This window comes from Myodes glareolus, chromosome 22 (assembly GCF_982192425.1).
Source record: "Myodes glareolus chromosome 22, mMyoGla1.1, whole genome shotgun sequence".
Classification (NCBI taxonomy): domain Eukaryota; kingdom Metazoa; phylum Chordata; class Mammalia; order Rodentia; family Cricetidae; genus Myodes; species Myodes glareolus.
Window position 1 is genome coordinate 33,216,020 of NC_142047.1, and position 14,912 is coordinate 33,230,931.

Genomic DNA, 14,912 nt, shown 5'->3' on the forward strand with positions numbered 1-14,912 from the left:
CAAGAGCTGGCGGCCTGCACTAGTGCGCAAGCGCGGCGCTGGGGCTTGCTTCAGAGAGAGGTACTGCTGGCTCCGCGGCGGCAGTTAAGAATGTGGCGCGAGTCCTGGAGAGAGCAATTAACTGAGAAGGCTTGAAAGGGAAGCGTGACTGTTGGATCTGTGGGAGAGATGGAGTCTAAAGAGCAGGGCGTGGAACGGTCCTACTGCTTGACCGTGAAGGGCCTTGTGAAGATGCTGCGGATGGTGAGGACCAGGGTGGGAACGCAGGGCGGTGGTTAGGTTACTCCGGGGTGGCGAAGACTGGGTTAGGAAATCTGGGGCAGCATTTGCGCGGTCACCTTGTTTCCAGCCACGCGTTTCCAGCTGCAAAGCATTGCTCTGTTGCTCTACACGCTGGGAGAAGAACCATGGGGTAGAGTGACTTCCTCTTCAGATGGTATAGGAACACACCCTTGGATCTACCTGAATACCCCGCATTTGGACTCACAAACTTGGTGGTAGCCCATCAGACAAAGGCAGCTTCAGTCTCACCACTCAGAACCCAACAAGATTAAAATAATAATAAAAATAAAATAAAAGGTTGATGATCTTTAACTGTAAGTCGGACTTAAGGTGTTGCCCAGCTCAGAACTGGTTCAACCCAGAGCAAGGGCAAAGATTCCTCTGCCCTTATTAGGGCTCCAGACGTAATGGGGAGTTGCAGTCAGTTCTGGACAGAGCTTTGTAGAAAGATGAGAGAGGTACAAACTGTCAGATCCCAAACCCGGGACAAGGTTCACTCGGTACTTCCTCCCAGCACTTCTCCACGGGTTCTCTACCTTAAACCTCTTCAGCCCAGGGGCGGGACTCCCCTTTCATCCCACCCCCTACCTTCTCCCTTCTATATAAACAAGCCATTCCAGCCCGCTCTCTTGGACCATTGGACCGTTTGTTCGTTCTCTCTCTCTCTCTCTCTCTCTCTCTCTCTCTCTCTCTCTCTCTCTCTCTCTCTCTCTTCCTCTCTCGCTCCCCACCCCCGCTCCTCATGATTCAGTTCAGTCTAGACTCTTCCGGATGCCTCTGGCTGTACTTGCCCTCAGATCTACAATAAAATCCTCCTCCTGAATCATACCTAGGAGGGGTCGTGTCCTCATTTCCATTCACAAGCTACCGTAGTTGAAGAAAAGTGAGAGGGAAGGGGAAAAGAAGCCGTTTAAAATTTGAAGAGTGGACATGACATAGTTAAAAAGATTACAACGGGAACATTTCCACATAACAGGAAAAAGTTTTATATTTAAAAAAGCATGCCAAAACTAAATGACCACCAGAGAAGGCAGTATTTCCCAGGCAACAGACCGCACAGATGGGCACTGGTAAGGCTTGTGCAAAGGAGATTTAAACTTGAGGTGAACGAGTAAACTAATTTCCATTTGAAATCTTCCCCATGCCAGAAATCTGGGATTCTGAGAAATAGCTATGATTCACAAGAGACATGTAGAACAGTGCTCGGGTGCCAAGGGAGAGACTACATCTGGTTTCTTTAACTAAGAAAGTGGCTGACGACCTGGAGTTTGACATTAGGTTCCATAAGTTCTAGAACACTGGAAGAGAAAGGGGTGTGTGTGTGTGTGTGTGTGTGTGTGTGTGTGTGTGTGTGTGTGTGTGCTTTGCCTGCATGTATTTATGTGCACCACGTGAGTGCATGGGGCCTTCGGAAGTCAGAAGAGGGTATCCGATCTCCTGGCTCTGGAGCTATGGGTGACTGTGAACCTGCACATAGGTGCTGGAAAGCAAATCCAAGTCCTCTGCCAGAACAGGATGTGCTCTTAACCACTGAGCCATCTCTCCAGCCCCTTCTTCTTCTTTTAGGTATTTTGTTTTGTTTTTGTTTTTGTTTTGAGACAGGGTTTCTCTATATACCTCTGGCTATCCTGGAACTCATTCTGTTGACCAGACTGACCTTGAACTCAGAGATCTGCCTGCCCCTGCCTCCCAAAGGCTGGAACTAAAGGCATGCATCTCTACACCAGGCTCAGAACAAAAGTTCCTGACTGTGAGTCAGAGTTCCATTTAGCCCAAGACACAGACAGGAGTAAATGGTTCTAATATGTGATAGGGTGAAGGTAGGGAGCTATAGTAGTCAGGGTTCACTGGAGTCTCAGAACTTTTATGGAGTGTGTGTGTGTGTGTGTGTGTGTGTGTGTGTGTATGTGTGTGTGAATTTATTGGAATTACTTACAGGCTGCACTCTAGCAGTGGCTAATTATGAATGGAAAGCCTAGGAATCTAGTAGCTGCTCAGTCCCGCAAGGCTGGGTGCCCCCGCAAGACTGGGTGTCCCAGCTGGTCTTCTGGCCGTGCTAACAAGGCAAGGACAAGGGGGAAAGAACAAGCCCTGCCTGCTTCCATTGTCCTTATCTAGGCTTCTAGCAGAAGGTGTGGCCAGATTAAAAGTGCACTTTCCAGCCTCAAGGTCCGAATCAAAAGCCTGTTGTCTTCTTGCCTCAAAACCCAGATCACAAGTGTGCCCTCCATTTCTGGATCATAGTTTATTCCAGATATGGTTAAACTGACAACCAAGAATAGCCGTCACAGGCACAGAGGTGAAACATCTAACCAGAAGGCAGCTACTAGAAAACTCTCAAGTAGAACCTAGAGTTAGGACTAAGGCACCTGGATGAAGAAATGGCAACAAAATCTTCAGGATCTTTGTAGTGGACAATCAGAAGCTCAATAACTATTTTCTGAACACCAGCCTATCTGTATTGTGGAATTTACATATTGGGGTGGGAGGGAGGCAGAGTTAAGCCCAACAAGAGACGTAGCATCCCAAGAGTAAGTGCTATGGGACATATCAGGGTTGCGCATTACAATCCTAGGGTGATCAAGTTGGGCTGTTGCTAGGATGGTATTTGTTAGAGTTTGGTGGGATAAAGTCCTTAGTAATGGGAATGTGTCGTGGAGAGGAAAGTCCAGTAACGGTTCCATGGCAGGATCGAGACAGCAAGGACTTGGTAAGCACGGGGGCTTGCCGTGGATAGGAGGGTGGGGGTAGCAGAGGTGGTAGCAGATTTATATTCAGGGCATACAGATCCCTTAACCCAAGGGCTTAAGGCCAGAAGTTACTGTTTTGTTGTCAGTACAGCAGTCGCACCTGAATCTACTGCTGTTTCAGCTACTGACTGCAGCCGGCTCTACAGTTGCTACCCCACTGCTCAGGCCCAGGCCTGGCTGGACTCCTGCATCCCACTGGGGCCTCTGCATCTGTGGCCGGATGTGGCTTCTAAGTTTCTATCATTCTATTTTACCGCTAAAGACTCAGGAGTCAGATACTGGGTTGAAAGCCTGCTAGCTCAGAGAGGCCAAGAAGCAGCCAGCAGACCTTCCTCCTTAGCCAGCAACCCAGCAAGAGAGCTTCCCTTCCACCCAAAAGGCTGCCAGACTCAAAAGTCCCTCCTCACTACTTCTTGTCTGCTTCTCTATCCTTTTTCTGACTCTCTCTAGCTTCCTATGGCTATTTCCTGTCAACTAATTGCTGGTTCCTCTTCTTGACCCAAGGTTGATTTTATTTAATTAGCACAGTCTCAGGGTTCACAGTGTGATCAACTGTCCTGTAACAAGAACTGTCTTGGATTTTGTAATATCTATGTATATGTAATGAGATATCTTAGAGATGGAACCCAAATCTAAAGGCAGAATTCATTTATGTTTTATGTATACCTTTTATACACACCTTTAATAGTATTTTGGAGGCAGAAGCAGGCAGATCCTTGTGAGTTCGAGGCCAGCCTGGTCTACAGAGTGAATTCTAGGCGAGTCAGGGTGATATAATCAAACCCTATTGTCACCACCCACCCAACCAAAAAAAAAAATGGATTTGGGAGTCTTTGGGACTTTCAGGTTAGAAGTGCTCAAGATTTGCTACTGGTCCAGATATGGGATTCAGAGAAAGGGAGGGGTCCAGTGTAGCACCACTGTGTTACTCGATCTTGGACTCCCAGATCTTGAATACATGGTGAAAGGGAAACTCAACTGTGGAGACTGTAGACTTGAAGGATTTTTAAATAAATGAGGAAGTGCATGAACAAATTTACATTTTAGATGTTTGTCTGTGTTATAATAGTTGGTGGAAAAGACACGTGCATTTGCATGGGACATGTCATTTGATCAGTTTTGACACGGGCCTATGAAACTGTCCCCATCGTCAGGATATTTAGTGCAGTCACACGTGGCACACATTCGTAGCTGGGTTGATTGCTTGTACAGCAGTGGTCCTGTGGGGTTGTGTCACCCGATGCTGGCAGAGCCATCATAGGATCTGTGTTTCTATGGCAATTTGCTCAAGGAAATGACTCAATAGTGCACTTCTCAGAGTGTGTCTGGTTAGGCGGCACATATTAACACCTAAACCACTGAAATGTTCCTCATGGCCCTGGTAGTCCCTCCTTCCTGCCTGCTCTCGTCCTGGGGTTGACTCATCTGCTTTCTGTAACTGCAACTTTTGCTGTAATTACAGATAAGCTTTCGTTTCCTAGAATTTTATATAAATGACATATAGAGTGTACTCGTTTTATCTGTCTTTCATTCATCTTAATTATTTTGAGATTCTTCCGTATCATATGTCAATAGTATATCCATATCAATACTTCCTTCTTTTTACTGCTGATACTCCATTATGTGAACAGGTAGACTTGTCTCTCCCCCTACACCCCGTGTGTGTGTGTGTCTGTGTGTCTGTGTGTCTGTGTGTGTGTGTGATTCTGGAGATTAACAGAGGCCTTCATATATGCTAGGTTAGTGACCTCATACCTCTCACTGAGCTGTATCCCAGCTCTGATCACGTGTTCTTTATCCATTCACTAATTGGCATCAATGAGGTTGTTTCCGGTCTTTAGCTGTCCCTTAATTCTAATGGCTTTGTATTTAGTAAGAGGAATTATATAAAAATGTACATTGTACATTAAGTAGTAACTCTTAAACATCAGATTTTGTTTCCTCTGACAGTATGTCATCTCCTCCACCTCCTGCATTCACCTCCCCTTCACCTTTACCCTCATGGCAACGTTCAGCTCATGTTTAATAGCAGATTGCAAATTACTAATAGTTACGGAATGATGAGGGAATGAGTGATGAAGAATTCTAAGCAGCCAGATGTAGATTATAGCAAGGAGTGAGGGGTAGAACAGGGTTTTTCTGGAAAAGATGAAAGGAAAGGACTGTGGGGGAGGGGTGTCTTAAGAGAAGACAACTTAGGTGTCCTTATAGGAAAGAGCTGGCAGAGGAGATATTTGGAGGAAAAAGATCCTGAGAAGATGTGTGGGAAGTGACTGGAGAAGCACTTACTCCTCTAAAACACAAACTGAAGTCAATGCCCACACGTGTAGTCCTATCTCTTATGCCCACGGTGTCTTACAGAAATCTTACATGGTTGTCTTTAGACATCATTTTGGGGCTATGGGTGTATGTAACTCAATGGTTCAACACTCACATCCATGAGACCCTGGAGTCAATCACCAGTATGTACACGTGCACACATGCACCCCACAATAAGTCTATCACCAGTATGTACACGTGCACTCATGCACCCCACAATAAGTAAGTCGATCACTAGTATGTACATGTGCACTCATGCACCCCACAATAAGTAAGTCGATCACTAGTATGTACACGTGCACACATGCACCCCATAATAAGTCGATCACCAGTATGTACACGTGCACACATGTACCCCACAGTAAGTAAGTAAGTCAATCACCAGTATGTACACATGCACACATGCACCCCACAATAAGTCGATCACCAGTATGTACACGGGCACACATGCACCCCACAGTAAGAAAGTCGATCACCAGTATGTACACGTGCACACATGCACCCCACAATAAGTAAACCCATTGTTGCTATAGCTTAAGCTCATATGGTCAGTGACTAAATCACTCTTTTCTTCTTCTAGGTAGTAACTGTGGCATCTATGACCTTTTTCATCATCGCACAAGCTCCTGAACCATACATCGTTATCACTGGATTTGAATTCTCCATTATTTTATTTTTCATAGCTTTGTATATGTGCAGACTTGACAAACTGATGAGATGGCTGTTTTGGCCTTTGCTTGTAAGTGATCTGTTTCAACCCTAGACTCTTTCTTGCCATAGGAAGACACTGTAATTAATCACTTGGTTCTCTTAAATCCTTAAAGTGATCTCTGCTCACTGCTAAGGGCTCCATGTGGTCCTTGGGGAAGGCTCTCAGGGATCCAGGGCAACCACAGTACACAAATTTTCTTTACTGCACCTACCAGTAGATGTGGCTGCTGACCTATTTGTTTGGAGAATTCTCTTAAGTATAAATGTCCTAAAGAAATTTAAATTTAGAACTATGTTAATAAATTAGGGCATATTCTTAAGTTTTGCCTCCTTTCTATTTTCCCTTTTATTGAAAATAGATTCTTTTTTCATACAGTATATCCTGAAAATAGTTTCTCCTCCTTCTACTATTCCAAGTTCCTCCTCACTTCCTCTTCCCTCCCAAACCACTCTTTCTGTCTCTCATTAGAAAAGAACAGGTTTCTAAGAGAAAACAACCAAACATGACATAATAAAATATATTAAGATGAAGCAAAAAGTATCATATCAAAGTTGGACACAGCAACCCAACAGGAAGAAAAGAGTTCCAAGAGCAGGCACAAGAGTCAGAAACCCACTCATTCTCACAGTCAGGAATCCCATAAAAAAAAAATACTAAGATAATAGATATAATATATACACAGAGGAGCTGGTATAGCCCCGTGTAGGCCCTGTGCTTGCAGCTTCAGTCTGTGAGCTCATATGCGCCTGGCTTAGTTGTTTGAGGGCCTTGTTCTCCTGGTGTCCTCCATTCCCTCTGACTCCTACAGTCTGCTGCTTCATCCTTGGGATTGTCTGAGGAGAAGATGGAAACTTCCAATTTAGATTCTCTCTTTGTGTAATGTCTGGCCGTGGATCTCTGCATCTGTTTCCATCTGCCCCTGGAGGAAGCCACCTCTCTGACGATGACTGGATAAGACATGGGTTTTTGTTGTTGTTGTTTTTTAAGGCAAGTAGTGTTTATTAGAGACCATAGGTCTCTGGGCTATCTAGTCTCAGGTTCTTGGTTACCCAAGCAGTGTCGGGTATGGGTTCCTTCTCATGGAGTGGGCCTTAAGTCCAATCAGACATTGGCTGGCTACTCCCACACAGTCTGTGCCACCATTGCCCTAGCATATTTTGCAGGCAGGACAGATTGCAGGTCAAAGGTTTTGTGGATGGGTTAGTGTTACATTCCTCTTTCAGTAGCCTGCAGAGGACCTTCCCACACCAAAGAGACTATGACATAAGGGGCGAAGGCATTAGCTGTACTTATCCATATTCAGTGAGTGTGTGGATGTTGTTCTCAGCAGTGGGGCCTTGCTGTCGGTTTGGAGAGAGCAGCCTTCCATCTTACCAACACCCTGAGTTGTTTAGGGATTTCCATGGGACCCCCACCTTGGCCAACAACTCAATTGAATGCACCTTAGTCCCACCACTGGAAGCCTCTCCTGGCTACAAGAGATGTCCAGTAAGACTCAGTGTCCCCCATTACTAAGAGGGAATCCCCATTAGGATCACCTTCATAGATTCCAGGAAGTTTCCACTGTGTTAGGTTTCCATACCACCCCACATGTTCCAGTCATCTCCTTCCAACCCATCTCCCCACCAGCTGACACTCTTCCCTTTCCTGTCTCCCCTAGACCCCTTCCCTTTACTCAACCTCTCTGGGTCTACAGATTGTGGCTTGGTTATTATTTACTTAATGGCTAATATCCATTTATAAATAAATACATATATTTATCTTCCTGGGTTATCTCACTCAGAATGATTTTTTTTTCAAGTCCCATCCATTGCTTATAAAGAAGTTGAGTTGGTAAAATTATTTTCCAGTTCTGTAGGCTCTCACTTTGTTCAATGGATGGTCCTTTGCCTTACAGAAGCTTGTCAGTTTCATGAGGTCCCATTTGTTAATTGTTGATCTTAGTGCCTGTGCTATCAGTGTTCTGTTCTGAAATTCGTGTGCTGTGCCAATTAGTTCAAGGTTGTTCCTCACTTTCTCCTCTGTCAGGTTCAGTGTATCTGGTTTTATGTCGAGGTCTTTGATCCACTCGGACGTGAGTTTTGTGCAGGGTGTACACATGAGTCTATTGCATTCTCCCACATGCCGACGTCCAGTGTGACCAGCTCCACTGGTTACAGATGCTGTCTTTTCTCCAGTATGCATTTCCAGCTTCTTTATGGAAAGATCAGATGTCCATAGTCTGGGTCTCCACTTCAATCCATTGATCAATATGTCTATTTTTATGCCAATACCATGTGATTTTTATTACTATAGCTCTGTAGTACAACTTGATATCAGGGATGGTGGTCCCTCCAGCAGTTTTTATTGTTTTTATTGTTCATGGTTGTTTTAGCTGTTCTAAGTATTTGGTTTTTCCATGTGAAGTTGAGCATTGTCCTTTCAGGATCTGTAAAGAACTGTGTTGGAATTTTGATGGGGATTGTATTGACAATCTCTAAATTGTTTTGGGTAGGATGACCACTCTTACTATGTTAATCCCACTGATCCATGGGTATAGTAGATCTTTCCATCTTCTAATATCTTCTTCAATCGCTGTCTTTAAAGACTTGAAGATTCTATCAACAGTTCTTTCACTTGCTTGGTTAAAGTTGCCGCCAAGATATTTTATGTTGTTTGAGGCTATGGTGAAAGGTGTTGTTTCCTTGATTTCTCTCTCCATCCCATTTGTTATTTGTAATTGGTCAGTCTTTCATCCAGTCACTTTGCTAAAAGTGTCTATCAGCTATAGGAGTTCCCCAGTAGAAGTTTTAGGGTCACTTATGTATACTGTCATATCATCTGCAAATAACTATACTCTGATCTCTTCCTTTTCTATTTGTATCCCTTGGTCTTTCAGTTGTCTTATTGCTCTAGCTGAAACACTGAGTACTATGGTGAATAGATATGCAGCAAACAAGCTTGTCTTGTTCCTGGTTTTGGTGGAATTGCTTTGCATTTTCTCCATTTATGATGTCTTGCCTCATTTTTAAATGCATGTGACTATAGTTTCAGACTTACAGGCAGGTACAACAAGAAACTATCTTTGCTCATCCCTCATCACAAGCTGGAAAGTCAAACTATTTAAGAACATTTAATAAAATACGATTTGATCATACTTGGAAATTCTGTAGTCGTGTGTGATCATTTTAACTGATCTTACTGAGCCATGTTTTGTAACGTTAGACTTCAACTGCCAGACTCTTCTCTCCCAAGTTACAACCCAACATCCTATCTCCATGGGTAGTCCCTGTATCCCCCTTCACTTCTTTTGCTAGGCAGGTGGCTGCCACCAGCTCCTCTGCCTCACTTGTCATGTCTTCTTGTGTTTTGAAATGCCTATATCCAAGCTGCTAACTACTACTTAGGGAAGAGGACTTCAGAGCTGTTCTCAAACCAGAAGCATGCTTTTAAGTGGTATCTACTGGAACCTTTGGAGGCCAGTGATGAGCATTTCAGGCTGGAGATGTAGATGGTAGAGTGCTTGCCACGCATGAACAAAATCCTGGATTCGATCCCCTATATAGCATAACCCAGGTGTGTTAGCACACACCTATAACCAACATCTCAGGAGGTGGAGTTGGGATTTTCAGAAGTTTAAGGTCATTCTTGGCTACATAGGAAGCTGGGGGCCAGGCCTATCTCAAAATAATAAAATAATAAAAATAAATGAAAATAAACCCCAAACTAGAAGTAGTTCTCTGAGACCATTTAATCTGTTATCACCAGTCATAAAAATGATAGAGACATGGAGTAAGGTTATGGAGACAGGAGAAAAGAAAGGAGTTCTCGAATGGGGTTTCTAGTACGAGTGGTTGAATGCAACATCTTCTTTCTACACAAGTATCACCGTTGATGCCCTACTGAGGACGGTTTTCATGGACTCCTACATGCTAGGCAAGTCCTGTACTGCTGAGCTATGTCTCCTCTGACTTTATTTTGAGACAAGGTCTCACTACCGTTGCCCAAACTGTCCTTGAACTCACCCTGTAGCCAGGCTGGCCTTCAGCTTTCCCCCTTCCTGGCTCAGTCCCCCAAGTATGAATACCCACCTTGGAAGACTACAGAGGTAGGAGAATAGGCTAAGGAAGGGAGAGTAAAGAGCTAAGCGGCCAGATTGTAGGCTCTTGAGGTGGAACCGCTGATGACATCTACAGACTAGGAGAAGCTCAAGCTGAGGTAACTGAGCACGGAGAAAAGGTAGAGAGTGGAGAGACGTGGCCAGGAAAAGACAGGAGAGGACCCAAGGGGGCCCAGTGTCACAGACACCAGACAGGAGACCATTTCCTGAAGAAAGAAACGGCGAATGATGTCACATAGAAAGAGAAGTACTCATACATAACCCCACTTGCCAGCAGCTGTGCTCATGGACGGTCCCGGTGGGCTTACTCCAGAGGGGCTTGCCGTCAGGGGCAGATACTAGGAAGGTCATGAGACCAAGCACAGAAGGAGAAGTTGCTTAAACGGGGAAGCCACCACTGGCCTAATCTATTTCCTAAGGAAATCCGAGGGACAAGGGTAGTAATAATGGGGCTCCCACAGCGGGGAGAAAGAGCTGCCAGAGGCTTTTACCTCAGTTAAAGTGAAGGAGACAGCGGCTGAGAACCACAGCTACTCTGTAAGGGGCAGAAGGGAATGATAGGCACTGATAGCCTCCAGCCAGTGCCCCCTGACTAGAAGACACTAGTCACTGTCTGCCCTCAGATCTGCCATCCGTATCCAGGTCCGTAGAGCAGGCCTCTGTTCCTCTCTAGCACTCCTTGACAGATTATAAAGGAAGGAACTAACCCAGGGCCCCAGGCTCAACATTACTATGAAATCTCCAGTTTGTTGTAATTAAATTTGCATTCCGCTTATCAGCATATTGAGGGTTTGGGGTTTCATGTTTTTGCTCTGCGACAGGGTCTCTCTCAGTAGCCCTGGATATGCTAGAACTCACTTTGTAGACCAGGCTGCTTCAAACTCACAGAAATCCGCCAGCCTCTGCCTCCGGAGCGCCGCAATTATAAGGCCTGTGCCATCGTGGCTGGCTGCATATTGAGCTTTCTATACAGACGGTGTTTTAGGTTGGGTGTCGTGGCTCACTCCTGTGATCTTGCATGCAGAAGGCTGAAACAGGTCTTTGAATTAGAGATCAGTATGGGCTACATGTTGCGCACAGGACCAGCTTGGGCTAGAGCCTGAAAATAAACAAGCACAATGGTCTAAATTTCCACTAGGGAGCGTAAATGTTCTGAGATAAGCATGCCGTCCCCCAGCACATCCTGATCCCTCGCTGTTCTCAGTGCCACTTCTGTACAAAGCCATTTATAGCCTAATTCACAGCTATTTACAGCTGCCTGACTAAGGTAGTGGGGCCTGCTGCCTGGAAGCAGAGCAAAGTATCCAGCCAAAGGGGAGTTAACCCGAGACAACCATCTCATTGCCTGCTGCAACTCTGTTTTCCTTCTGCAAAGTCAAATCTCTTTTTCTTTTATCAAATGCTTTTCTTCCTAAGTCTGGTATTTCTTCATTAATCTCGTCCTGCCTGCTAACTGCAAGTCTGCCAAGACCATTCCATGATAAGGACAATTTATTTTCCCACAATACACATGCATTTAAAAATATATTTAAATTGCTCTTGTTAAAATGCTTCACTTGTGGGAGATTATTATGAAGTAACATAATTTGGCAAGCCACTGCATTACAAATGGGGATGGGGTTCATCCTGGAGATTACCACTCTAAATATGTGCTGTTTTCAGTTTGGGGGTGGGTCTCTTATAGGGTCTCACTGTGTGGCCCTGGCAGTCCTGGAACAAGCTGACCTCAAACTCTTGAATACTGGAATTAAAGGCATGACCCGCCATGCCTGACAGGTTTCTTCACTGCATTTTAGTAACAGATATTTAATAGCTGATTGTTCCACATTTCCTATTTAAAAACAAGTATTCCAACTTCCTAGGGGACCCTTTGTACTCTAAAACTTCGGCATAATTATCTACTTTTCCAAACCAGATGAGTTCTCCTTCTAGCTATATCTATGTTTATATATATGTGTGTATGTGTGTGTATATGTGTGTGTGTGTGTATATATATGCTTAACTAATGCTTAACTAATAAATCTATATTTATATATATATGTATATATGTGTGTGTATATATACATGCTTAACTAATAAATCTATGTTTATATATATGTATATATATGTGTGTGTATATATATACATGCTTAACTAATAAATCTATGTTTATATATATATATAAATGCTTAACTAATTAAATGATTGCTGTGTTAGAAGAAACTCACTGGTAGTTGTAGAGCATTATTTTACTATAGCATTTTAGTTTCTCAAGAGACATTGATGCATGCTAAATTGAATAAAACATGGCTTTAAAAATTTTTAGGGAGCTGCCTTCACCTTTTTCTAACACTACTTGTTGGTCTTGTCTCCCCCCCCCCCCCCCACACACACACACATGCTCCAACCCCACAATGCTAGGGATAGAACCCAGGACCTAGTGCTGGTCTTTGATAGCAAGCTGACTTTTCTGTTCTGTGTTTTTAGGATATCATCAACTCAATGGTAACAGTACTGTTCATGCTTACCGTGTCTGTGTTGGCACTGATACCAGAAACTTCAACAATGACAATCCTTGGAGGGGTAAGCAGAAAGGGGGGGGGGTGTCTTTGAGGTTTCTTCAGGTTTGACTAAAATGCAAATTCATTTAGAAATATGCTACAGGTACAGCAAGCTCCACTGTATTCATGCCAGGGGCTTCTGAACTGGCTGGCATAGAGTGCCCACCAGCTTTATAGTTTGTGTGAGCAGATACATTCCCTAATTTGCATAAGTAGACAAGGTTTCATATTGGAGTTAGCCAAATAAAGAGCTTCTCACTGGGCTGTACCAGACTGAGAGAAGCTGCTAGAATCAGTTACAATTCTTAGCTCCCAGAAACCTGATGTTAAACGAAAAGAAAGAAACATGGTGGGTGGGTTTCTGACTTTTTCTTTTAAAGGATTCATATCACCATAGGTGAGATCATATATTCTCATAAGGCTTCAGATACAATAGAGTACAGTTCCTTCCTGCAAGGGATGTAGGAGGAAGCCTTACAACTAAAGGGTTATTCTGAGTACTGCTTACAGAGATACAAGTCAGTTCAGTCAGACTTGATCCTGAGAAGCAAGCCAAAATGGAAGAGTTCAATAATTTCATTATCCCTTCCCCTGGTATTTTTCTGGGATTTGGTCACTTGACTTTCCTAGGCTCTACTCTAGAGAACTGATTTAGAAAGTTTTTCCTTCATTCTTGCTCTTTCTTAGCAAGGGTTCTAAGAACTGACCATGCTCGGCCATGTCTGTCAAAACCCTAGATTTTAACTCCTTTAGGCACTAAGCAACTTCACAAGAGATTATATAATTTTTCTAGAAATGAGGTATGCCGAGATATCAATCTCCCCCAATTGTTATAAAGATAATATTTTATCTGTCTCGTATGAAAAAAGATGAAGCAGTCATAGGACTCAAATTCAGTTACTGGTTTCTTTCATTTTCTCATTGCTTAAATGCTGAAAACATAGAGCTGTGAGCCAGCACAGCAGCCGCAGCCGTGTGGCTACTGAACACAGGAAATGGGGCTAGTATGACTTGAGATAAGCTATAAATATAAAATATGCATTGAATGTCAGAAATTGTATTGTCTCTGCAAAAGAACATAGAATATGTCATTAATCGCTTTTATTATAGCAGTAGTCTGTAAAGGGACAATATTTTGGATATGTTGAGCTAAATAAATGTATTTTTAAAAATTCAGGGTTTTTTTTTTTCTTTTTAAATGAAACTCTTGGAAATCTTAATTATGTGGCTCACAATGGAGACTATGTATTCCTTCAGGGTGGTACTGGGCTGGCGCATGAGGGGCAATTAGCCTCGAGTTGCTTAGACCCTAGCCCAAGAGAGGCAGTGCAGCCAGCAGTAGATAAGCCACTACCGGAGTGCTACTGCCCAGCCCAAAAGAGAAGAACTAGCTCTGGCTGGCTGGCAGTGGAATTGCAGTTTGCTCCATTTCCCTTTAACTCAGTTTTATTTTCCTCGGGCCTCTCTGGGCTCCTATGCCTTGTGTGGACTTTGCCCGGACTCCGAGAGCTCACTGTGGAGCATCTTATCACAACTATGGTCCCCGGGACTTAATCTGCTGCCAGCACCAACTCTTCCCCCAGCCAACTGCGCCGATAGAAAAATCAAACAGCTCACCACCGGAGAGAGAAATGTTGGTTGGTAGCTAAATACAGTCAGGGGGGCTTTAAAGAATGCGTGGCAGAGCAAATCAAGAAGGAGAGGCCACTTTCATTCCACCTCAGGGGGAGTTCTATGTACTACAGTGATCCTTTTCTTTACTGTGGGTAGGCATGGGGAAAGCTTAGCAATGATCTCTAAAGTCCCTTCCACTTCAGGGTGGTACAGTAGGTTGCACAGAGCAAGCTCCATCCCTTGGCAAGAAAGGAATCTAGCGGGCAGCCCCCTGAGGGTTCGTGTGGACAGAAGCTGATGACCATGTCTCCGTTTGCAGGTGTTCGGTCTGCTGACAACCGTGTGTGCTATTGCTGATTGTGCCCTTATATACCGGAAACTTCTCTTCAATCCAAGCGGACCTTACCGGAAAAATTCTCCGAATCATAGCAGAGATGACGAGAGTTAATGATTTGTGTTCATTTGTACTAATTATTAAACTTATTTCTTTATTCTGTATAATTTCTGCAGTTTTCATTTTTAATTTCAATGTGTGCGCCGGCTAATTTTATGTCAACCTGACCCATGCTAGAGTCCTTTGGAAAGAAAGAACGTCA

General features: G+C 43.9%; 1 protein-coding gene across 2 annotated transcripts; it reads left to right on the top strand.

The window, feature by feature from the left end:
• LOC125398524 (chemokine-like factor) lies at window positions 1-14,817 on the top strand. Of its 2 annotated transcripts, XM_048431379.3 has the most exons (4): window positions 8-243; window positions 5,932-6,090; window positions 12,629-12,724; window positions 14,636-14,817. In XM_048431379.3, exons 1-4 carry the CDS (start codon window positions 169-171, stop codon window positions 14,762-14,764), a joined length of 459 nt encoding a protein of 152 aa, XP_048287336.2. In that variant the 5' UTR covers window positions 8-168; the 3' UTR covers window positions 14,765-14,817. The 2 variants fall into 2 exon arrangements, with proteins under 2 accessions (XP_085538208.2, XP_048287336.2); XM_085682082.2 differs by lacking the exon at window positions 5,932-6,090 and having other exon boundaries at window positions 1-243.
• The last annotated feature ends 95 nt before the right edge of the window (window positions 14,818-14,912 follow it).

Coding starts and splice junctions, on each gene's coding strand:
- LOC125398524 (XM_048431379.3), top strand. CDS start 169: ATGGAGTCTAAAGAGCAGGGCGTGGAACGGTCCTACTGCTTGACCGTG. Junction 244..5,931: donor TTGTGAAGATGCTGCGGATG/GTGAGGACCAGG, acceptor TTCTTCTTCTAG/GTAGTAACTGTGGCATCTAT. Junction 12,725..14,635: donor CAATGACAATCCTTGGAGGG/GTAAGCAGAAAG, acceptor CTCCGTTTGCAG/GTGTTCGGTCTGCTGACAAC.